The sequence below is a fragment of the Aythya marila genome (assembly GCF_965140915.1).
Source record: "Aythya marila genome assembly, chromosome: 1".
NCBI lineage: Eukaryota > Metazoa > Chordata > Aves > Anseriformes > Anatidae > Aythya > Aythya marila.
The window spans coordinates 79,481,600-79,506,667 of NC_139042.1; the positions used below are offsets into that span (position 1 = coordinate 79,481,600).

The following is a 25,068-nucleotide window of genomic DNA, read 5'->3' on the forward strand; positions in this document are numbered from 1 at the left end:
GCACATAAACAACTGATTGCTGCACATCTATAAATCTTTTTCCAAAGCTGGCATGATTTTCATTTATTTTTTAATGTATCTACTTGTTTTATTTTTATTAAACCAGGCAGGTGGACACGCCTAGACTGGGTATTAGCAGAAAATTAACTCCTCTTCAAACCCACCACATTTTTTAACACTGTCATAAAAAAACACTGTAACTTCTCAGGTTACAAATGCCAGTATAATGTAGGAAGACACATATTTTGCCACTTTGCATCCCTCTAATAAAACTACTTGTATGGGTTACTTTCTGCCCAGCCTCTTTTCTCCCATTTTGGCCAGATAATTTAGCACTGTAAAAGCACATCTGCATTTGTTTGCTACTGATTAATCAGCCAGACATCAGTTTGCTTGAACAAACAACAATCTGCATGCAAACAGAGCATGCTTTTAATTCAGTATTTTGATGTACTTGATCATTTAATAGTTCCTCTTTTGTATTAAGTTTGTTTTTCCTAACTATGGCTGAACTACAAGTGAGAGCCACGCAGAATTCCAGGTGTAATCTGCAGCTTGAAAATAAAATTGAACTAGTGAAAAGAACTAGTTCCCTTCTTGCACTAAGTGAATTTGTCTGTCTGGATGAAAATCAGTATCATTTTTGTCCACCCTTGTGACCTCCAGAAGTTCATGCGTTATCTGTATGTGTGTACTTAACAGTATACCATAATTCGGACTTCTAAACAAATGAAGAAAGGACTGAAATTTCTATGAGGCACATGACTTGGTAAAACAAAACCCTTCCATCCTCTCAATGTGATTAGCAAGGTACTTTTCTGCTTCTTTCAATGCCTTTGAAATGGAAAAATCCCAGGAAAGTAAAATATTGATAGCCATCATATAAGTTAATTAACAGCTATGGCCAAACTTAACCTCAGTTTTCAAATTTGACAAATTAACAGTTTTAAACTCTGTGGAAGTTAATCTTTACTCTTAAATAGTTGTGTTCAACTCTTATGAGGAAAGAGTCAATGTGCTACTGTCAGCATTAGTCACTCATGGAAATGTACCTAGAGCACTGCAGGCTGGCTGTGCACGGTGCTGTGCCGTTCCCCGAGCACAATGCTGCACTTCCCCTGCAGTCTTTGGTAGCTGGTGAGATGAGGATCTACCTGAATGTCGGCAGCATCAAATATACCAGTGCCAGCTTTTATAGGTTCACCCTAAGTCTCATTAAATGGGAGTTTTTCTATTAAGTTTTTGGGAAGTGGGAGTGGAATGGGGACCATGATCACAGTCATCATTATAATATTGGAGAAATAGCTTACATTGTCACGGAGTTTTTATCAGGGCTCACAGAAGTAGACAGTGTCTGAGAAATCATTTACCCCTTGAGACAGCAGTGCAGCCATTAGGCAGCAGGTGTGGGAAAGATGTGCTCTCTAGATTTTGCATGTATCACCTTGAAGCATGCACTTTGCAGTGAAAAGCACAGATGGTCACCCACAGTGGGGCTAGCATTGGGAATGAGCAACAGCAACTTTCAGCGTGATGGGGAAGGACGGTGCAGCTGCTGTCACTTCACCAACCACCGTACAGTACAAGCCATGGCCTTAAAGCTTCCTGAGTGTCTCTTTATAAAAATGCATTTTCTCAATCAATCAAATTCACGCTGGTGATTTACCGCCATTTCCTACCTACATATTCTCCTAGTTCCATTTTCTTCAGACAGGAAAATAAAAACTGTACACTTATGCATTTTTTTTTCTTATTTCCCCATGGGGCTTGGGCATACAACAACAACAAAAAAAAAAACAATGAAAACTTTGTATCTGCCTGCACTGGTGGGAAATACGAGGAAAACGGAAGCCAGAGGGATCATGTGGCCACTACATGAAAATATGTGCTAAACGGGGTACCTGTACTGTGGTTCAGAGCTGGCCTAATGTATGTATTTAACTCTGTGCATGTATCTTACAAGGCATGTAGATTTATAATGGAATAGTATGTAGTCTCAGGTTGTATAATCAATGTTTTGTATTCTGTAATGTACAATCAGAGCAGCTCATATATACCTTCCCATAATGGGACATGTATATAACTATACACAGTGTAGGTATATTTTTCTTTGGGAAAGATGCAAGAGTGAGTTATGCAGATATCTTGAAGGTTTCCACAAAAATAAACCATGTCTGAAGAGGCCTCTGTTCTCCAAACCCAGTGTCAGGGCTAAGAATTACCTACTAGAAAGCTACATTATCTTGGATACGTGAATTGATCTTGCCAAGCAGGAATGGTCATATTTGTTTCTTTCTGACATGAATACTTTCATAGCACTGTGACAATTAAATTACATGGAACTCTGCACCTGTGCTTGAATAGCAGGAGGTTGCTACATGCACAAATCCGTAAGAATAAACAAAATGGAGAAAAATGCAATTATTTTATTCCTGTTGCAGAAGAATTTCCAGAATTATGAATGTCTGTTATAGCTGATGGTTTTTTGTGTGTGTGTGTGTGTGTGTTGTCTTATAAAGAGATCCTCCTTTTCACTATTCAAATGTGTAATCTGAAGACAGTTATTTCCACAAATATATTTGGAAAATGCCATAATGAAATGTATGATACTAATGAAAGAAATGAGTGAATTTCTCAATATTGACTTACAGACAATTTAAAGGAGAGTTGTTATGGTACTTACTCTGTTAAAAGGAGGATAAAAAGTTGTAACTCCTTAACAAAATCAGATTTATGAAATATTTGTGCTTTTTCACAAATTTCATGAATGTGTATGGTTCATCAGTCCTAAAATGCACAATACTGCCATCTTCTGTATCTAATGCAGCAATTTGTGTGTTATTTTACATGTTTGTTCTGCACAAGCAAACAGTAAAAATAATAGTGATGTCAACTCCATTTTAAAAGACAATCTATAATCTGAAACATGGTGAAGTACTAGTAGAAAGGTCATCATCTGAATATTCATTGATCAACTGGCAAACATAGCTGCTGACTACAGTAGTCACAATTGCTTTAAATAACTTCACTGAGGTTCCGAATTAATACGACACTCATTATGCTATCGATGAACAGCACAGTCAATTAGTCTGATTTTCACAAAGCCTGCACTGGTACGCTTCACTGCCAGCGGCTTGGACAATTTATGCAGTTTACCACCTCTAGGATATACAAAGTAAGCTCCTGTGTTGGGATTTATGCCAATAATTTAGGTATTAATCAACAATGTACATTATTAATGACTATGCAAAACATGACCAGACGAAGCCTACATATCCTTTACCTCCAAATGCTGCCATGTATAATGCTTGTCACCAAACAACTGATTACTGACAATTTGCAAATTTTGGCCCATCTAATCAGTGCCAGTCTGCCCATTGTAACTTTTACCTTGCTGTGAAACGTGTCCATAATCGAGAGAGATGGGATGCCTCAGACAGGATGAGAACGTATAGGTGTTCTCAGCTAAATTCACAAACATACCTGCCTGGTGTGCCCCAGCTACACAGCTCTGACTTCCCTTGGCTCTTTGGGAGGCCATTAGGCCACAGCAGCCAAGAAATTAAAAAAAAAAAAAAAAAAAAAAAAAAAAAAAAGATCTCTGTAAAAGAGCACACCTAGTGATAGGCACCTTCTTTACTCAGTTGGGTTGGGAAATTGGTGTGTGTACCACAGTGCAGGACTGGACTGGGACATGTAATCAGTGAGGGACTCAGTGAGAAGTGCATCTTTTTACTTTTTCAACGTTTGATTAAACTGGGAATTTCCAACGCTTCCTCAGGCGTTCCTTGTAATAACAAACGGTTTTGAGAGGGAGGAGCAACGGCTGCGCTCCCCATCGCGCTCTTTTAGGGCGCGCAGGAAAAGCCTGAGCCTTGTTTTGCAAACTTTATAGATGTTATAGTTTTAACACTGCGCCAGTATCGCTGGAAGGAGCCGCACGAGGGACACCAACCCCCTCAGCCTGCCTTCCCCCCCCACCCCCCCCACCCCCCGGCCGGCGCCATGCCCGGCGGCGCCGGAAGGGATTTATCGCCCTTCCGCCGCGGGGTCACGTGACGTCCCGTCGGCCCCGCAAGATGGCGGCGCCCATGTTGCTGCCCGAGTCCCCCCTGGGGAAGCTGAGGTGAGGCCGGGCCGCGGCCCCCCCCCCGCCCCCGCCGCCGAGGGAGGGAGCCCCGGGGGGGGCCCGGGGGGGGTCCGCGGATCGCTCCTCGTCCCGGCCGAGGGCCCGGCGGTGCCTCCGTGCGGCGGGCCCGGCGCTGAGGCCGCCTCGCGGCCGGGCCCGGGAGTGGCGCAGCTCCCTGCCGCCATGGCCGCCCCGCCGCCGGGGCTCTGCGGGGGCCCTGAGGGCCGGGGGGGGCTCGGGCAGGTGCGGGGGAGGCCGTGAGGGGGCTGCGGGGCCGCTGCGCTGCGCAGGGGTTGGGAGCCGGGCTGAGGGGAGCGGGGCGCGGGGCGGGGGGGGGCTGCGGACAGCGCCCGGCGCACGCTGAGGGGGTGAGGGGGGTCCCAGGGCGTTGGTGGTGCAGGGGGGGGAGGCCAAAACATGACCCTGCGGCCAGGTTTGGGTCTGTGAGGGAAGGAGCTCGGCTTGCTGGGGGCCGCCGCGGTGCTATGAGTGGCACGCAGCACTCACACATAGCCAGGAGCTTAGCTGGAGATGCAGGTGATTTTGGGGCTCTCTGAGGTAACGCCTCTGGAATGCTGTGAAATGGCAGGCGCTGAGATGGCAGGGTTTGGATCTGCTGTCGCTACTCGGAGTGGCAGGATGGGGAGCGCTGGAGATCATCCCTCCGGTTCTTCTGTTATGAGTTGGCCAGAAACAGTGGAGCCAGAAGGAAAAATGAAAACAAGGCTTTGGTGTGGAAGGATCATTAGATACTTGGAGGATTTCAACCATAATGAAAACAAGATGCTGTTTCCAAACACACTTGCAGAGTTACTAGATGAGATTTCAGGCAAAACACGAGTGTGGCCAAGATTCAGTGGTGGAAAATTGGACCTGAGAATTATTTGTGGCGACTGATACATGTCTTTTTCATATTAAAACCACTGTCTGTGGAGAGTATCTCGGTAGAAGGGTAGAGACTTAAAACTTCGTGCCACATGAAAAGAGAGAAACACTAAAATATTCTGAAAGGGGTATCACAACTTCAGTGCAGGATATGCCCAATTTCTTCTCCCAGATCTTACCTAACGACCGAAGTTCAGGCTTATGGGGAGATTTCATGAAGTTAGTGATAACGCTAAGCCCTGCAGAGCTCAAGAAGGATGAGACTCTCTGTGTTGGTCCCCAGCGAGGTCGTTACTGCTGGCAACGTGCAGTTCTAATGGCATAGTTGCGGATTTTATTACTGTGCCAGATATTCCTGTGGAGTTGCTGTTTCATATGAATATTCGTTAATCTTGCATTTGTGAGATTTTATGCTGCTGATGTAATTGAGTGTATATATGACAGTAAAACTTAATCGTTTGGGTATAGTAATGTAAAAAATTTCTCATCTTCAGCCATCAAAAATACAGAGCTATTCTGAAAAAAGAAAAGCGGAAAAAAAAGCGGCAGGCACTGGCCAAACTGAGAGACTCTGGTAAGTGTGAAGAGTTTCGTATTTTGTGTATTTTCACTGACTGTGACATCTGATCATTTAGATGCGTTGTTTTTTGTCTTTTCTCAGAAGCTACAGAAAAAGATGAATCGGTGTCTGAGGAGGAAGAGGAGGAACTGGAAGAGGAGGAAGAAGAAGAAGAGGAGAAAAAGCTCGAGGCAGAAAGGTGAAACAGCTAGAAACTAACATATGCTTAGTAGATAGGTTTTTAGCCAATTACATTTTGAAAACTTGAAAAGTCTCAATATATTTTATGAAATAGAATCCTTAATCTGTGTTTAATGCTACACGGGATTTTTCTAATGCATGAATGACCTTCATGGCATTTTCTATTTCAAAGAGTATTAGGTAAACTGTAATTAATGCTGAACTAATAAATTTGAATTACATGCATGACAATTGCAGGAAGGCAGTAAAATTTGTCTAAGTGGCATCTGGTTTCATTGGTAGACAAAAACTACATGAGCAGTGGTTGCTGAGAGAAGAAAAGGCCCAAGAAGAGTTCAAGCTTAAGAAAGAAAAAGAAGAGGCTGCAAGAAAACGACAAGAAGAAGAAGAGGTGATGCATAAACTGAGTGTTATAGTTGTGCCTGGTGATAAGGAAAACTTCTAAAAGTCTTGAATATCTTCTACTGTTCCGTAGTGTACGCAGTTTTGTTGATGTTGCTAAGTCTGAAAGCGTAAGCTCTTATAGTTTCTTTCATTCTAGATAGAAAAATTAAAAAGACACAAAAATAATCTTTAAATGGATTTTTGTTCAGAGATCTAGTGGTTTATGACTGAGTGAGAACTTTATGGTCAAGAAGCTACAATACAACACGATAGTTTCAAATTTGACTGTAGTGATTATAAAATATTTATTTGTTTCCTTAAATAACTTTTTAAAATCTCTTTTATCGTAAAGAGGAAGATCAAAGAAGAATGGGAAGAGCAGCAAAGAAAAGAGAGAGAAGTCGCACAGCAGAAGCAGCAGGAGAAGAGAGAAAGAGAGGTGATTCCTGGCAGTGGGAGGATAAACGTGTTACATATCCTCTCGCATTATCTGATGCACGAGTCTATGCATGTTGAAGGCGGATTCTATTCTAACTGCAAGTGTATAAATGTGTTAGTTACTTCTCTCAGTCCTACGTTGCTGAAATTATTCTTCATTGTTAAAGAGGAGCTAGCAACTCTGTTTACCTGGGGGGAATAACTAATTCTAAATCATGGGGTTGTTTGTAATATGTACTTCTGTGCATCAGTTAAACGTGGAGGCACACTGTACGTGCACTTCTTTACGTCTTTACGTTAAAGGTGATCCTTATTTACTGTCCCAGTTGAACACAATCAGTATGGAAGAAAATTCCCAATGAGGACATGGAATTACATTGCTGCTGTTCCTTAACAGAGTTCTTACTCAAAAGATACATTACAGCTCTTCTTTACCTGACTCATCCAACAGGACGTATCTTTTTTTCCAGAGTTCCCTGAGTGGAGGAAAAAAGTTATACTGGAAATAGTCATTTATAACACTTCATTTATAACACTAAGTGTACATTCTTCTTAAGTTTTAGGAGTCGAATAAACTGGATGTAAGATGCCTGTATGGAAATCCAAAGGGAGGACTGGCCTATCACCAGTAAAGGGTGATTGCAGCTTCCCAGGACCCGTGACAAATCAGCTTCTCCACATTAGCAAAAGGTTCTAGTTTAGTACAACTCCTGGGAGGTGCCTTGATACCGTGTCTGGTAGCCGTACTAGGAGAGGAGACATGAGCACGTGGTATTGTCTCCTGCACTTAATTGTTGCACTTAATGTCATGAGTTACATAACACTTCCATGACGAATGAAGAAGAACAGCAGTTGTGTTTCCTGCCAGTCTTCCTCTTGTGCTATGTATCCATGCCTTGTCAGAGTAGGGAGAGAAAATGTTGGTCTCACCCCTGTTGAAGGTTGAGGTAGAGTTCCCAGAACTATACCATGGTAACAGTAACAGCAGAATTTTGTTCCTTCCCTTTCTTGGGAAGGGGTTTATGTGGTGTCTGGGTTTGCCCAAGCTTCCAGCGGACTAATTTTGTCCCCTGCACTAAATGGAAGCTGCTTTCTGGTTTTTGTTCTGTTGTTTGTTTTTCTGGATTACTAATTTACTGGTCTAGTGAGCTAAATTGGCTCATAGAGGGCATTGACATGCGCTCAGAGGGATGCTGTGAGTGCTCAGCTGGGAGTGGAGCCACCCATTTCAGCAACAGAAAGTTAGTAAATTGATTTGGCCTGTCTCTTCAAACTGCAGTTTATTCAAATTCTGACTCACTGACTGAAAGAAAAGGTTTATTTTTTCCCCCCCTTAAGGTGGGGAATAGTTATTCTGGGTTTTTGTCTTTTTTTCCTCACATTGTTTTTTTTTTTTTTTTTTTAACTTGCTCCTCCTCTTTTTAGATCTAATTAATTCACTTCCAAATCAGAACAACGATAATGTGTTTTCTTGCATTGGCTGTCTTTAAATGTCTTTATTCTTGAAATTTCCTAGAATAATTTGAGAGAACTAATTTCCATCTAGTCTTGGAGTGTGTCTATTGCTTTGCTCATCCCACTTAGAGGAGGGAAGGGAAAGAATATCCTCATTGTTTTTGCTTTTTTTGAAAGAGTAGATGCAGCAAAGCTTACCAGGTTTCTGATATTAAGATTTCTTAGCAGTTATAAACTTGGGTTTAACAGAGGCTTAGTAAGCTATGTGCTTTTCTGTGGTACACAGGATGTTCCAAGTCAAAAAGTTTAGCACAACTAAATGATTACAAGTATAACTGTGACAAGATTGAGTACTAGACCAAGAGATGCATTTAACTATTGAGTAGTTCAATGATAGTTTCAAAAAAGAAATGAAACTTTTGAAGTTGTCTAGCATTTAGGTTAGAAAATTGTCCACATGAAAGTCTAGTCTGATGTATCCTTTAACAGCTTTGTACCATGTGAAATGCTACAAAGCAAAGTAAAACATCTGCTTTTAAAGCAAACCCCACAAAACTTTTATCATGTCTAATCATTGAGTATTGTAAATTAGGTTCTTAACTAAAGAAACCAGATGTTTTGTGTGTCCTTGGGATTTTCACTAGTCCTGTGTTTGCACCATTTATAGGCAGCTGTGCAGAAGATGCTGGATCAAGCCGAAAGCCAGGTACGCTCAGAGTCTTTTTTTTTGAAAAAAGAACTGAAAAATAATTTAATTGCCGTCCGGTGTTTGCCTCGTAGCGTGCTGTCCATCTGCTCTCAAGAACCTAATGGCCTGAATAAATTGAATATCTAGTGGTTTGCGTGAGCAGTAAACAATTATTTACTGGGTGGAACATAATTAAGTGTATTTCTGGCCGGTTGATGGCAGTGCATTTGTGCATGCTCATTGCTGTTTAGGAGGTCTGAGTCAAAAATGAATCTGAAAATACTGCTGTGTGCTGTGTTTAAAACAAAACGACAAAACGCCCAACCCACAAACCTAGGAACAGTGGATTTTTGGAGCTTAGAGAAGGTGAATTCGTTTTTTCCAGTTTCCTTAGAGAACAACCTGATACGGTTAAATTTGTGAATACTCATACTCTGCATAAGTCCGAAAATTAAATTTTAACCCAGTTACCTGTTGAGGGTTGATTGCTATTAGCTACATTCAATTCTGAATTGCATTTAAAGAGTTTTCTTAGGCAAGGAATCTAAACCTTTATTTTGCAATATGGGTAGAAAAATGCTCGGAGCTATTGGTGCTGAAGATGTATTAGCAGCCACTTCTGCGAGGGCAGAGGCAGAAATATTGCATGTTGGTCTTTATGTGGTATCAGTGCAGGGTTCAGTTACTTCAACAGCATGAACAGTGATAGTGCTGTTTTCTTGAGGGGAAATTATGGCTGAGAGTCATGAGCAGAGCTGGTGGCAGAGTCAAATGCTGCTCATAAATAAACAGTTTTCAATTAATTTAAATGGAGAACTTAAGCTAGTTAGCTTTACAGATCTTTTGGCTAAGGAAAATTACCTTCTTAAAAACTGTTTTGTTTATGGTCAGGCTTGCAATTTGATAATCCCAATTTGAATTTTAGAAATCTTAATGTGATGGCCTGAGCTGAGCAGTATGAATGTTTTTCATTCCAGTGCTAACTGTGAATTTAATTGCTTTTTAATTATGGCCTTTGGCAGGTTACTTTTATTTAGCCTTTCCTAACAGCATAAAAAGTGATAATATGACTGAGCCTTAAGCTTTTGCAAGGACAGATAAGTTAATAGTCCCAGACTTCTGTCTGCCAGGTGTAAAAAGTGCTGCTCAGTGTGTGCTGGCGTGAAGTACCTAACTGGTTTAGCTGAATGAAAATAAACTGTCCCAGTATTTGTAATTCTTGTGGATGACAAATGAAATTGGTGTTTCAGGAACAAATATCGCAGCTCATTTATTTATTTATTTTTACTTCAGCAAAAGAAAACACACATTTTGGTTATATTTTATTGTTAATATGTAATTATGAATATGGACTTGTTCGTAAAACTGCACAATTATCAAGAAAAGGGGCTTCCATCACCAAAGACCCAAGGCACTGGGTAGCTTTCGGTTTGTTTTTTGTTTAAAAAAATAAAAGCATAAATAGGTTCAAGCTTGCATTTGTACTAATGCAGTGCTCATAATTGCCTGTGAATTTAATTGGTAGCTTCATTTTGATACTAAATCTTTCTTCTTTTTTATTTTTTTAACTTACATGTATTTTAATATTTGTTTTCTTTTTCCACAGCTGGAGAATGGTGTGTCCTGGCATAACCCAGAGCCCCCAGAGAACATAGGAACAGAGAAGGACAGAGCAAATTGCCCATTCTATATCAAAACAGGTTCCTGCCGATTCGGAGACAGGTAATCAATTGAATATTTACCAGCAGGAATGTTTTGGAGGGGTGAGAGGCAAGCAACTTCATTAGTTTATGTGCAAACTGAAGAAATCTTGCTTCATGAATTACTTTTATTTATTTGGATGGGATACTGTTATTCATGGTGAAATTAGACATTGAGAGCAAAACTGTTGACTGCCTGGAACTGAAGCATTTATTGTTAAGGCGTATTATTGATGGTACATTCTGGTTCCACTGGCCAGACTGCCTTTACCTTAGAGCTGGCAGACGCACAGATTCGTTCAGACAGAGTACATTTGATTTCTGCTATTAGCACAGGCCTCACATGTCAGCTGTTGATTTTTATCTTGATTAGTTTGCATACGCTGCATCTTTTTAAAAATAAATGTATAACTAGGAGGCTGTCAACTAAAGCAAAACTGTGGTACATCTGCACAGTTGGGAAAGATGTTGTAGTAGCTTCTGGAATTCTCCTATTTGTTTACTGTTAAACGTGTGGTACACTCATTCTTGGTTCTTGTATACTTGTATACTGCTGTGGGTGCCCTGTCTGGGAAAGGAAATACAGTAAAAGGTGAGAACAGAGGAAGGACAACAAGATAACGAGAGATGAGGAGCAGCTTCTGTAGGAGGACTGGCTAACTGGTCTAGGCTCTTCACTTTCAATGAGTTGATGGAAGAGGGCTTTGGTAGATGAAGTCATGAGCAGGATGGGAAGGATTATTTGCTTTTAGCATGAAACAGCTTAATTAGGTGTCCCCAAGCACTTACCACCTTAAAACAACAAAAAAACACCTTCCTCAGAGGAAACAAATTGTCCTTTGGCAACAAATTTCACATTGAGGAAGTCAAGAGCATAAATGGGTCCAGGATTACAGGTTCATTTGTGACCATTGAAATTGGTGTCCCAAATTAAGAGTCTGGGTAGAAAATCCCTTAATTTCTGTGCATGTTAAGGAGGAAGTATAGATCAGCAGGGAAAAACTGATACTTTTTAATTTTTTTTTCTTCTATTACACGAATCTTCAGCATAAACGAGTAAGGCTGTTTAACTAACTGTTGTGGTTTCCCCCGGCTGGCAGCTAGACACCACACAGCTGTTTGCTCAACCTCCCCCCTCCCTCTCTGGGATGGGGGAGAGAAATGGGAAAGTGAAGCCTGTGAGTTGAGATAGAGACAGTTTATTAAGACAGGAAAATAATAATAACAATAATAATAATAACAACAATGATGATAGTAGTACTACTACTACTAATGTGTACGAAGAATTGATGCACAATGCAATTGCTCACCAACCGCTGACTGATGCCCAGCCTATCCCAGAGCAGACAGCTCCTCCATCCCAGCTAGCCACCCCTATATATTGTTTAGCATGATACCAGATAGGATGGAATACCTCTTTGGCTAGTTTGGGTCAGCTGTCCTGGGTCTGTCCCCTCCCAGTTCCTGCTGCACCCCCAGCCTGCCTGTTGGCAGGACAGAGCAAAAGGCTGAGGTGTCCTTGGCTTGGTGTAAGCACTGCTCTGCAACAATTAAAACATCGGGGTGTTATCAGCACTCTTCTCATCCTAAGCCAAAACATAGCACCCTACCAGCTCCTAGGAAGAAAATTAACTCTGTCCTGACTGAAACCAGGACACTAAATTGTATCACTGAAATGTGTGTGATCCATGTACTGTAGTTTCCTTCCTCCTAAAAGTAATTTGTTTCGGAGTGATGCATAGTGCAGACAATTATGTGATTACTGAACTCTATGTAAGTTTCAAGCCCATAAGCCCTTATATCTTTTTCTATTCTGAAATATGGGATGAATGCCTAAATAAAACCTTGGGCATTTATTTCACCGCAAACAGCATTATTGCTACTGAAATTTTCATGCTTAGTTCTTTGTAATCTTTGTAGTATTTTTGTTTTGGAGGTACTAAATGGAGGTAACCTCCTTGGGTTAATCATGAATTGGCCATAAATCAGCTTTGCTGCAAACTATGCATAAACTTTGTAACTACGTACCGGGAAACATGGTATGCTGCCCTTCTCTCATCTGTAGTTGTTGATTTCAGCTTCCTCTCCTTCATCTTCCTTCTTTGTCTTCACATAACACACTTCTGTCGTATTCTGGTCATTTCATCCTCTGCTGCTAGCCATAAGTAAAAGGACTGAGGTACAGGCAGGATAAGGAATGAACAAATAGGGTAGAAGCTGAAATGAGCCACAGTGGTGAAAAATTGGGAGCTCATATTATCAATACAATAATGACTGACTTGTCAAAGCTCACTGTGCCTTGAAGAAGGCAAAACTTTTTCAGTCGATCTTTATTGATCATAGAATCATCAAGGTTGGAAAAGATATCCAAAATCATCTGGTCCAACCATTACCCTACTACCAAATAATCACAATAATTTAAATACTAATTATTTTCTAGCAATACTAAATTCTGGGTCATTTGTTTTTCTTGGGGTGGCTTTTGTTCTGTCATGTGCTACCTGTGTACAGGCAATGCTGGTTGGGTATAATATTTTGTGTTCCATAATACAAACAGCTGTGAAATGAGGTCGCTTTTCAAATCAAAAAAGATAAATTCATTGTCTCACTTGTTTGTGTGTTTTGTTTTTTTTTTTTTTTTTGTTTTTTCCTTTTCTTTGTTTGGTTGGTTTCTAAGTTGTAAATCAGAACGTGTGAGTCAATTTCTATCTGGCAAGATGCAGGAGGAAACTTTCTGTCTTAAGTCTAGGCTGTAATTGCTGGTTTTAGACCTGACCTCCCCCAGTTTGTCTGTGCTTTGCCATTGCTAGATAAGAGAGCAGACTAGTCTGACTGTTGCTCTGATCATGTCATGAAAAGCAGAAATGTGTTGGAGAGCGTATGACCCAGTTACTCTGTGAAGTGTTTGAAACAGATCATAAAGCACAGTGAAATAAACACGGGGGCTAGCATCCGTGCTCTTATCAAATCTAAAGGTTTGTGGGGGAGAGCTGTGTTTCGTGAGCGAGGTAGCCCGAAGATGATAGACAGCGTGGGAGATCTTAATACTTTTATGGCTGCCCAGAAGATGCAGATTAAGCTATGACTTGTTTATAATAAGCATTTTTTTTAATGGAAAAAATAATAGGGTATTCATCCAACTACAGGGCTAGACATGCTTTCTTTTCCTCAGCCCTGTCCCACCTCACAAACCTCCTCTTCCCTGTGTGCAGAGAACGCTACCAGTAAAAGTTCTTTCAGTTCTTTCAGCAAAAAGAAGAGCAGGGACTTTTTTTTTTTTTTTTTTTTTTTTTTTAATATTGTAAAAGACTGTTAGTATTTCTGTAAAGCCATTGAGAAATGGGGAATGCATTTAAGCCTTGCAACTTCGGCTTTTAATATTTTAAAACATTAAGGGTATCAATGTCTTCTGCAGACAATTTTTTTAATGTAAGAATATATTTATGATTGACAAAAAGCATTATTTGCAAACTCACTTCCAAACTTTACTATCTTAATTATTAAGTAACTTGATTTTCCACTAGTGGGTTGTTTTTTTGTAGTAACTCTCTCAACATGGCAGCTGTTCAAAGCTTCAGCAGGTCTGTCTTCACCAAAAGTGCAAACCTTCTTCGTTCTTCTTCTTTGTAACTATCCAGGTGTTCTCGTAAGCATAACTATCCAACGTCAAGTAAGACACTACTTGTCCGAGGGATGTTCATTACGTTTGGCATGGAGCAGTGCCGGCGGGATGACTACGACACCGATGCGAGTCTTGAGTACAGTGACGAGGAAACCTACCAGCAGTTCCTCGAGTTCTACGAGGATGTGCTCCCAGAGTTTCAGAACGTGGGGAAGGTTGTTCAATTCAAGGTATGCGTAGGAGTCTAATAGCTTGTCTCTTTTTTTTTTCAATTCTTAACTTATAACGCATCACCTGTGTTTTACTAGCCTTTAGAGAATTCTGTGCAGTATGCTCTAGCTAAATCCCATATCCTTGAGAGAGCTGTCTGGTGTCTGCTGCAAACTATGCATCTCTCTTGGCACCTGTAAACTTCCAACTGCTTCTACAGAGCATTCTGGGTGAATCTTCTCTGCTAGTCTCCTGAACTGTCATAAAAGCGGGTGCTTTTACGTTGCCAGGTGTTGATACAGAACAACAGTCCACTTAACCTCACAGTCCCTTCTCTGCTTAGCCTGTGATAAGCCCCAGAGGGCCCATGGATTAAAACTGCTAGGCAATATTAAAGGTATCTGGGCTAGTGCATTTGTGCCACTTAAAGCTGCACCAAAGGAATGATACTGTGGAGATGCAAAAAGTATTTGGACTATACACCCAAATACTGTCATTTTAGAACTGGTTAGATAAAATAAACTCAAGTGGCAATGAACCGAAAAGGTAGGAGATATTTCAGTAGCAGGAATTAATTTGAAATGGCTGTATTACAAAGAAGTACGTTATGTGAATGGTGTTGAGATTTGTCATCCAGCCTTAGTTTCTGCATCTGGCTTCCTGAATTTTTTTCCTATTTATATTACGATTTCTCAGGGGGAAAAATGAGGGTCCTGTAAATGGAGACCTTGGAGATGAATGATGCATTTTGACAGTCCCTTGTTGTCATAAAACGTGCAGCTTGGATGGTGAAATCTCCTTGTAACAAAACTTATTGCAGCATCCCTTTCTGCTTGCCATTCCTAAGTGTTTTTCTGTAGTCACCAGGAGGCATGCTGTGCCTTTTCTCTTTTTGTTTCTCTGTAGTGACAGCTGCCTTAGAACAGAGATTGTATTAGCATTTTAAGCAGGAGGAAAGTTTAAAAAAAAATAAATATGAATTTTCAATAGCTGTATAATGAGGTTGTAAGAAAGAAACCTTTACTTGTTTGAATGAGTATCCCACCTTATTTTGACTCAAGGGATATTAGCCAGCAATGTTCCATTGTAGAAGATGGGATGTATATTCCCACTGGAACATGTGTTGAAATGCTGTCTTACCTTCAAACTCGGATCCTTAAGGTAGTATCTTTGTTGTGTTTTGTGCAACTATCTTCTAAAGTTGCACGTACTTGGATCCCTGTGGCTAATAATGGGGTAAGAGCTTCTAGTGTGGGGTTTCATAGCTTCTGAAGTAATTGTGCAACTGTATTTTGATTTTCAAAGGCGTTTTCATTTTATTAGAGATGTTTTGAAATGATGTGTTGGCAGCTGGAATCTCAACCATGGTTGAGTCTCTCCTACCATTTATAATCATATTACACTCATGCCTGTTTCAACTGACTTCCATTTCCAATGTGGTACGGGGTTTTATTCTTACTGTTCTTTCTGGGAAGCTACTCCTGAATCTGGCAGGTTCTGACAAAATGCCCTTCTTTTCTTTTCCCACCCAAACATGTTGAAGATGAGGTTGTTCTTACACTAACGTTGCTATTTATCTCAAATACTGTGACTATTTACTCTGTAATATTTAATTACATAACTGTTCCTTGTTGCCTCTGAAGCCCTTGCCTAATCCAGAGGTGTATTCTCTGAGGGTCCAGTGATGAAAGAAGCTGCTTGCCTCATTTGGTGCGGGTATTGGAAGAGGCCTGGGGGCAGGAGGGGCTGGGCTCACAGTTCTGCTCTGGAGAACCAGGTCCTAACTGGCCTGGCCCTGCACATCTCAGCATCCCTAGCAACTAGTAACAAGGTTTTTGGAAGTTAAATTGTGTATTTTTGTGAGTTCTGGATAGACTTTGAATGCTAGATTATAGTGAAAAATAGCTATCAGAACTGTTCAGTGAAAGCTAGTGGCTTCAGCTTTCCTAACTCATCTCACAGGGATGCTGTGAAGGTAAATTGTTCTAAACATTCTTCTTCCATAATGAATCCCACGTTTCCTCATGGGGATACTACTGAATGTTTTCAGAGCAGGACTTGGCAGTCGCGTAGTAGGGTTGGCCCAGACTTAAGTGCAAGACAATGGAGTACAAGCTGCCTTGTGGACTAACTGAAGCAGAGGACCTAGTGGTAATCAAAGCAAAATGCTGGAAACATACAGACATAAACCAGATGGCCTTTGTTGTCTGAACATCGTATTTGATTAAGAGTATGTTTTGAAGAAAATAATACACAAGTTCATATTGATGTGCTGTCATAAATCAGAATGGCTGCCACCTTCATGTGTGTAACTTGCTGTACATCAGCCTTCAGTTGTCCTAACTTAATGTTTTGATCTTGTTAGGTCAGTTGCAACTATGAGCCTCACCTGCGAGGAAATGTGTATGTCCAGTACCAGTCGTAAGTATTCACAATCTTACCAAGTTTAGTTCTAAAACTCCAAAGCCCAGTAATGAAAACTGTATAATCCAAATGATTTGTTCTCATACTGCAATGGGAGCCTGAAATTGGTAAGTGACATCCTAAATGCTTGTACAGTGATAATGTTACACGTTTTGTTCCTTTCTTTCTTTTTAAAGGGAGAAGGACTGCCAGGCAGCTCTTGCTCTATTCAGTGGCCGATGGTACGCAGGCCGGCAGCTCCATTGTGAATTCTGTCCTGTGACAAGATGGAAGACTGCCATTTGTGGTGAGTTACATAAATGCTCGTAAAAGAGAATGTGCGTTAATGAAAGAGTTAATGTAGAAGTGAAAAAGAGGGAGTTAATCTGTCACTTTGATTCAGCCAGTGCTTCAGATCGAGTTCATTTCTATTTGGAAGACAAATATGCTTGCTTGCTTGTGTAGCTCTAGGAAGGAAAGGGAATATTTGTCCTCTGTCACTTAAGCATTTGAATCATCCTAGTGGATTTGCTTGGACTGGAAGAGAAAGCGTAGATTCCAGCTTTAGAAATAATAACAATACTAAGGCAGAAGTGCAGAAAATACAAATTTATCTCTTTCAAAAGCAACAATAGTTTCTCAACCATCAACAGTTCTTAGCAGTAACTTACATTTGACTTCTCTGTATTTACATTCTTAGAAAATTTAGAGTGCTAAAATTATTTATGAAAATAGTTTTAAACTGAAGCTGTAATAACCATCTTAAATACATGTTAGAAGGTTAATTCCAAGAAAAGTACCTGTTGTAAAAATAATCTTGGGTGAATTAAATTGGTAGGTGTTCAGATAGATGTTTCTCTGTTGGAGGAGGCAAAATTAAGTTCAGAAGTTCAGAAAGCTTCATTTCCAGTAGGTGCGTAATAAAGGTTTAACAGGTCTGGTTCATAAAAAAAAAAAAAAAAAAAAAAAAAAAAAGCAAACCCTCATCTGTTGCAGGCTTATTTGAAAGGCAGAAGTGTCCAAGAGGGAAACACTGCAACTTTCTTCATGTATTCAAAAATCCAAACAATGAGTTCTGGGAGGCCAATAGAGACATACGTATTTCTCCTGAACGGACTAATCAGTTGTCTAAAAACTCTGAGAGGAGAAACAGATCAAGCCATCGTGATGACTATTACAGCCGGTCAAGGAGAAGGGGCAGCCCAAGCCCAGATCATTCTTACCGCAGAAACGGAGAATCTGAGAGAAAAAAGAATCGCCGCAAAAACAAGAGGAGGCGCCGGTCTGGCAGGTCAAGGAGTCGAGAAAGGAGGAGGTCTCGCAGCAGAGGGAGGAAGAGGAGAGGACGCAGCCGCAGCAGAAGTTACAGTCGAACACGTAGTCGGAGCAGAAGTCGGAGCTCTTCTCGATCCAGGAGTAGGGGTAAAAAGAGATCAAGCAGCAGAGGAAAAAGTAGTGAAACTCCCAAAACAAAGTGAGAATTAATCTTAGAAGTTGCTAATTGATCAAATGTTGATCAAATGTAGAGCTGACAAATATCTTTCCAATAGGGCACCAGATACGTTTGAGTTTCAAATAAAGTGTTCTTGCACATTAAAATGTTTCTTCCTAATAAAGGAAACCTAGTTTACTGTGTGCTAAGCTTCAGAAAATTAAAAGTTTAAGTCCTATATGAGGTGTAAATGTCAAGTACTCTAGCTACTCTGTCCCTCTGAACTACTGCAACATCTGGATGCATCCTGAATACAAAATAGAAAGAGAAGTAAAGCTTTTTTGGTATATGCTTATTTCTGTGTAACGTGTGTGTTAAGTGTTTCCTGTCCCTGTAAGGAGTTAGTACAGAACAGCTAGTGTGCTGTGAACTCACACAGCAGCACGCTGCCAGTTGAAGTCTGTGTAAAAGACAGCCATTTATGTTTACCGTATGTTTATGGGCTATCCTGTTCTAGACAAAGTAATATAATCATGTTATGCATTGGAGAAAAGGGATCTAAAAGGCTTCACTGTTTGCTTGTACAATACTTGCCCAGTAGGAGCTTTGTGGTCATAAGTGTTGGATTTTTCTCTCTCCTGTGACTGAGCTGCTGAGCTAATTGCCTGTAGGGATTGCAGTAGACAAAAACCAAGTAGGAATTACACAGGAAAACAATCAATTTATTCAGTACCTTAATCCCCAAGTAAGTGTGGAGACCAATCACTTGTAATCCCTGGAGTGAAGACAGAAAATACTTTGCATACTTCTTGGTTGCATACCATTTGTAGTTGAAAACAACCTGCCTAACCTCTTACGGAGTGGGAAGAAAAGTGTAAATCTGGTAACTAAAGATGGGAATGTCATTGTAAAGGCTCAAGATGTTGCAGAGTGGCTAAAGAAACTCAGTATTATTTTATACCTGAAGTAATATTTTAGGTTTTTTTTGTGAGAGGATTTGATATCAAGCCTTTTTTTGGGGCTTATATTACAGTTTAAGGCACTCTACTGCCTAGCTCCCCTACAGTCAAGGTGGAGAGGGGTGCTTAAAAATGAGGTTATCGGGACGAAGCTTTTTATAACTGACAGCTGTGTTAGCGGAGTACCTGCAATTAGCGAAGTTCTTATAGCTATTTCTTCAGTTTTAAATGAAAGATTTGTGCTGTTAAATTGACTGTACTTCACCCTGTTTACCTTTAGGTTTTTAACTTGGGCACTTCGATGTCTGTTTATGCTTGGAGAGAGCAGTTTGTGACCCTGAAGGTGTGCGTGCCCCAGGTGTCTGCAGAGATAGCTCTCTCTCTTCAGCCTCTCCAAAGAACTTGGGACTCCTGCCTCTAGAGCACAGTTCAGACCACTTGTTAAGTTAGAAGCCTCTGAAGTAGGCATGAAATGCTCCCAAATAGGTGTTTGTTATGACTCAACAACATAGCATCAAGTTCTTTAGCAAATCTGGACATCCAAACTCCAGTGTAGCTTTCCTCATAGCAAGAGCATTTTTTTTTCCCCAGGATAGAGTGAATGACCATTGTTCTGGATATAATATATATATATTTTTGCTTTTCTAAATGCATACTGCACCTAGCATGCTGATTATACATTTTCCTTCTTTCATGTGTAACTGTTGTCCAATTTGGAGTAATACAACAGAAGTGCTATATATTGTTGTTCAGTTCAAACCCGACTTTCAATATGTATTGTCATAACTGTAGGCAGAACTGTAGCTTAGTTAATTTGATTAAATGTTTTAGTTATTAACAGATGTAGGGACTGTAATAGCATAACTTTTGAAATAATAACTTCATTTGAAAGGCAGATTTTGATGGATAGACAGCACCATTTTAAATTGTATTTGAGAAATTTGTGACAACCGCTTTCTCATAATGTATCTTTCCTGACTAGATCTCACAGGCAGATTTTCCCCAGGGTTTCTATTTTTTCATAGATGGGCACTTGTGCAGAACGCAGTAAACTGGTACAGTTGAACTGGCCTTCCCCACTGGCTGGGCAGCATCACCAGCAGGCCAGGAAGATCATTTCACTGGTGCTGCCTCGCGTCTCACAGCCCGCGTTCTGGTGAGCTGGACTGCTGGTGAAGGCTCTTGGGCGGAAAAGTTGATTTGTGCCACCTGCAGTGTGTTGTACATCCCCTGCCATGCAGCGTGCCGCTTGTGCTGTTGCTGAGCGTTATCTGAGGGAAGTAAATCACTGAGCTCGACCAGAAGTGAAATGGGCAGTAGGATGCTGGTTTTGTGATGATCTGTGATGAGCAGGGTGAAATAAATGAAACGGACCTCTCTGGGACTGAGAATTCCACAGGTAATTAGGCTCCTTGTCCCCATGGTTTTGTAAAGGGAGCAGGGAAGCTGAGCTGCTGTATTTTATCTTTTTTCTAAAAAAAAAAAAAGTTCTTAATAATAATTAAAAAAAAAAAACATTGCTCAGAGATGCATGTAAAACTTAAATATACTTTATTTCTGCTATCCTAATGGCTGAGGCTTCAGCTTTTTTTCGTGAGGTCTGGATCCAACGTGCTGGCTGCACCCGTGCGCTGTAGAACTGGTAGCTGTAATTATCATTGTTTCATATGCAGTCTGCTTATTACACAGAAATTGAGTGCTGTAGATCTGACATTTAGTTTGCATTTGTTAGCATGAAACCTGGCATTCAACCAGTTTTCGAAATTAAGAGTTCATGTATTTCAGTAGTTTCCCTACTTCATAATCTTAAGTAGTGTCATATGCATGGTTTTGTGTTTCCTTATTAGCTGAGTGAGCTATTTATTCTGAAGAGACAAAGAGCCTAGAAGTTCTTAAATGTTAAGCTCCTTTTTTTTTCCAAAGGGGAAAAGCCCCAGAAAACACAGAAGGGATTTAAATTTGCAAGGAATAGCTTGTTCTCACCATGTACTATTCTGCATAATCCACATAAAAGGACCTTATAAAGTGAATTCCTAGTGGCTAGTGAATTACTACTTTTTATTAATGACTGCTTAAGGCAGTTGCTTTTATACTTTTTTTTTTCCTAATTTAATTGTGCAAGGATCACCAAGAGGCTTTGGATTGATTATGAAAGCAGGTACTGACACAGAGCTGCAAGAAGGTGGTTAGGGCAGCAGCAGGGGCTTGCCAGCCAGCTGATGGAGTCAGGGCAGGGAGCAAATGCTGTTCCAACCCTTCTCTTGTGGAAGGAATACATGTATGGGAGCAGAAAGCTGAATGTGGAAGTCCCAACTACTTCATGGAAACCATGCTGTTCCAGGTGATTACCTGATGTGCTTTGTGACAGTAAGTTAGTGTGCTGCCTGTGGCAGAAGGGGAATACTGTCAGAGGGGTAGGAGCTACTCCTGTCAGCAGCAGTAGGATCCCTGCCTGGTGGCGGTTAGGCACCTGGGAAATAGGCTTGCCTTCTACCAGCAGCACAGCTTCACGGTCTCAGTGGTGCCTGCCTTGAGGTGATTTCCCTTTCCTTGATGCTTGCTGTGCTTGTTGCGTAGCCAGCTCCCATCACGCAGCTCACATGTTCACGTGCTGAATGCAAGACTTGCATTTTCACAATGAGGGAACAAGTGTAGAGGAAGGCCTTTCCTCTCTGGCGCTTTCCATTAGTGATGGAATGAGTGGCCAGAAGCCATTCTAAGTAACTTTTCAGCTTTAAACACTTCAGGAGGACAATCCTTGATTCAGTTGCATATTACCACATGCAGTGCATCAGTAATTACCCTGATGTTTACTGGTTATATACCTGTACCAGTAGCAGCATCTTTGGGATGTGCAAAGTGACAGTTTTCAGAAGAAATGCAGGAGTCTGCTCTGAGATGCTGTTGCTTCCTGTCCTGTAACAGCACTTTAAAAATGTGAAAGTTAAAAACTTAAAAGCTCAGTTTAGTTTCTTACATCACTTGAAGAATGCAGCTGATTTTGCTTTTGCTTTAAGCTTGTTGTAATTAAAAAACACACACAAAACACTTATTCCACCCATTCCTTGTATTCAGCTCTGATGTATCGGCTGAATACAGCATCTATCACATATTTTTTTTAAAAAAAGAGCTATCTGACATACAGTTCAGAAAGCCACTAGACTGAGTAGAAAGCAAGCTGTGCAAGCATAACCCATAAACACCCATAAACATGGTAATTCAGCAAAGAGGCAGCCACAGCATGACCATCATCTCAGTGTTAACCCAAAAGGAACAGCAGATGTTTAAGGCCTCTTCAGCTTGAAGATTCAGTGATCACAGTGAGGGCACTCAGGCTAATAATCCCTTGCCTAAACAATTCAGAAAGTCTACAGAACTCCTTAGCTTTTTTTTTTTTTCCCCTTCTCTAACTAAGATAGAAAATTTAAGAAACAAAATACTTCTTCCATATTAAAGAATGCCCTAAAGATGGTAAGTTTTCCCCGTGCTTTTGCTGGTGACATCAGGCAGTTCAGTTGCTTCAGAAAGCTGGAAAGCAGATGAGTCAAGAGAAAATTGGTTGAGACGAGGACTTAGGACTGTGAATGCTGCATTGACATGTTTGTAATCCCAAGTGAGGAACTGAACAGCAAGCTTGTATTACCTAGAACCCTCTCTCAAGCAACATGTGATTTGTTTTAATTTCAAGTGAAGTGGCACTACCGCAACAATTTACCATCCCCTTTAATAAATTCCATGTTTAATGTGATAAGGCTTCCAAAAACTTGCTAATTTATTGCTTTCTGTAGAATTTAAATGGATGTAAATAACTAATCTTGGACACAGTATTCTCACACATTTTTTTAATAAAGTGCTCAAGAGCAGGTTAAGCACTGTAATAAAATTTCCCTTTTTTTTTTAAGCTGGCACTGAGTAGCCTTTTTTTTCCTCTGAAAAAGAAAAAGAAAAAAAAACAAAAAACAGTACTAATTACATATAAACACAAAGCAATGGTGTAAAAATGGACATTTATTACAACTAAACCAATGTGACAGTACGACGGAGGTCAAACAATTTATTCATCACAATCACAACAAAGCTTAACCCAGCCAAGCACATACAAGTGACAGTGTAAACTTTAAAAACGCTGAATACGTACGAAATTGCTTCAGGTTTGACTAAAGGTAATTTCACCGCTTTGATCTCACACTGAGGGGTATTCTAACACCATATTAACCTCATCTATCCCCGCACATTGTGCACAGAGAAAACGCAAACCACTGCTTTTGTGTGCCTGAAGTTAACCGCGGTCTCTAGCAATGCGGTATGTTCGAATCCCAGGAATGGCTTAAGCAGACAACATTGAACACCGCGAGCTCACAGGCTCTGCTCCAGCACTGCCACTGAGGCATGCAGACCCACCCCTGCCTTCTGCTGCCACGAGCACTGGGACCTGGGTCAGGGAACTCACGCCTGTCACCACTGCCCCTCTTCTGGTGGGTTACATTTAGCATCCATGAGGCCAGGCCCACAGCCTGGCTCTCCCGCAGCTGGGTAACTGCTCATGCAAGCACTGCACAACTGCCTCCACCAGCCCTGCCAAAGCTCTGTTTGGGGAGAACATACATGGCACTACGTACTTAACTGACCCAGCCAAAACATGGACTTCTACAGTGAAATCGCTGGGAAGGGAAGAGAGGGAAAGAAAGCCTGGCATTCTCAGGGACCATGCACACACACAGAACTTTGCTACTCCCAGGTGTGCCGATACCTTCTCAGAACTCGCAAAGCATACATGAACCACATCTCCTCAAGTGAAACAGTTTGGATGTACAATTAAAGAGCCTGCGAGAAGTGTCAAACTATCACCTGGTAGCACTTTGCCCCATTTGCAGTGAGTCTCATATACAAATCTGGCTTTAAAAGTTCTCACTGCAAATTAGCTGGTTATACCACTGGACACCAGGTAGGAGTTTTATAAGGGATGTGTCCCACGTGAAACATGTAAGTCGAAAGTATTCAAACATGAAGCTGACACTGTTTTTCCTAAAGGTGCTTATACACCCATTAAAGCATAACTATAAAACACCAATAAATACAAATTAAGTTGTAGAGTTCAAAAGAAAATCATAAAAACTCCCTTTTGTAAAGCTCCCTCTTTCCATGTTCAAAAGTATCCCATTTTCATTACATACCTCTATAGTGTCAAAAAGGCTACTTTTTTGTGTGTTTATATTCAGAGCAAGCTAATACTGATTTAAAAATAGTTTCCCTGTTTGGATTTTTAAATACATGCATTCCCTTTTTAATACAGTAACTTGCACAGATTTGCTCAGATAACTACATGTAAATGCATTTTCACTGCTAGTAAATGATCAGTTTGCAGCTTTCTTGCAAAAAGCATTACCACCTTAACAGTTTTTAACCAGTTTGATATGCAGATCCTAAGAGGATTCTTTGGTATAATGGCAAATTCAGTAGTAAACAGTTATTTCCAATCTTAATGCATCAACTGAAAGAAAGCAGGATTATCACAGCTGTTGACTAAAAACGTAGATGAACGAAAGTCTTTGGTTGCATAAACACAATTTCTACAATATAACATTTCATACTTGAAGTTGTCCATGTAGTTTCCGTTCATTTAGATATGCTATGGCAATGATACATTTATTTCCTGAAGTCAAGTTTGCTTATAAAAACAGTACACTTACTGAAATCAAATGCAAATTTTCTGTAAATGCAGAGGAGACATTGAGTCAATTTAAATCTAATTCCCTTTCGTTTATCGTGTTTGGACTTCGGTTTCTTGTTCCCTTTTCAAAAGGAGAATTTATCTTGTAGGCCTGAATGAAGCAGCTTAGCAAAACAGTAATACTGACAAACAGCATCTTACACCATTAGCTAAACATTACAATGAAGGCAGTGAACATTTACAGTATGAAACACTGAGATGTCATCAGCGGAACAGAAGATTTATGTCAATCCAATTTCTTCAAGTACACTACGTGGGGTCTCTGCTTCCTA

At 40.6% G+C, this 25,068-nt stretch overlaps 2 protein-coding genes across 4 annotated transcripts in view; one reads left to right on the forward strand and one right to left on the reverse strand.

Annotated features, from left to right (window-relative positions):
* Positions 1-4,061: 4,061 nt before the first annotated feature.
* On the forward strand, positions 4,062-19,638 carry ZRSR2 (zinc finger CCCH-type, RNA binding motif and serine/arginine rich 2). Its single transcript, XM_082778760.1, has 11 exons — positions 4,062-4,126; positions 5,509-5,588; positions 5,676-5,772; positions 6,057-6,165; positions 6,511-6,597; positions 8,719-8,757; positions 10,346-10,461; positions 14,078-14,291; positions 16,637-16,692; positions 16,872-16,981; positions 17,671-19,638. The coding sequence occupies exons 1-11, from the start codon at positions 4,080-4,082 to the stop codon at positions 18,150-18,152; spliced, it is 1,437 nt and encodes a 478-aa protein (XP_082634886.1). The 5' UTR covers positions 4,062-4,079; the 3' UTR covers positions 18,153-19,638.
* Positions 19,639-23,045: 3,407 nt separating this feature from the next.
* The window catches only part of AP1S2 (adaptor related protein complex 1 subunit sigma 2), a 30,749-nt gene continuing 28,726 nt past the window's right edge, over positions 23,046-25,068 (reverse strand). For 2 of the 3 annotated variants that reach the window (XM_082778771.1, XM_082778773.1), the window contains one exon: positions 23,049-25,065. In XM_082778771.1, coding sequence (XP_082634897.1) covers positions 25,018-25,065 — 48 coding nt within the window. In that variant the 3' untranslated portion in view covers positions 23,049-25,017. Of the gene's footprint in view, positions 25,066-25,068 lie in introns of all 3 variants that reach the window. The other variant, XM_082778772.1, reaches the window with a different exon arrangement.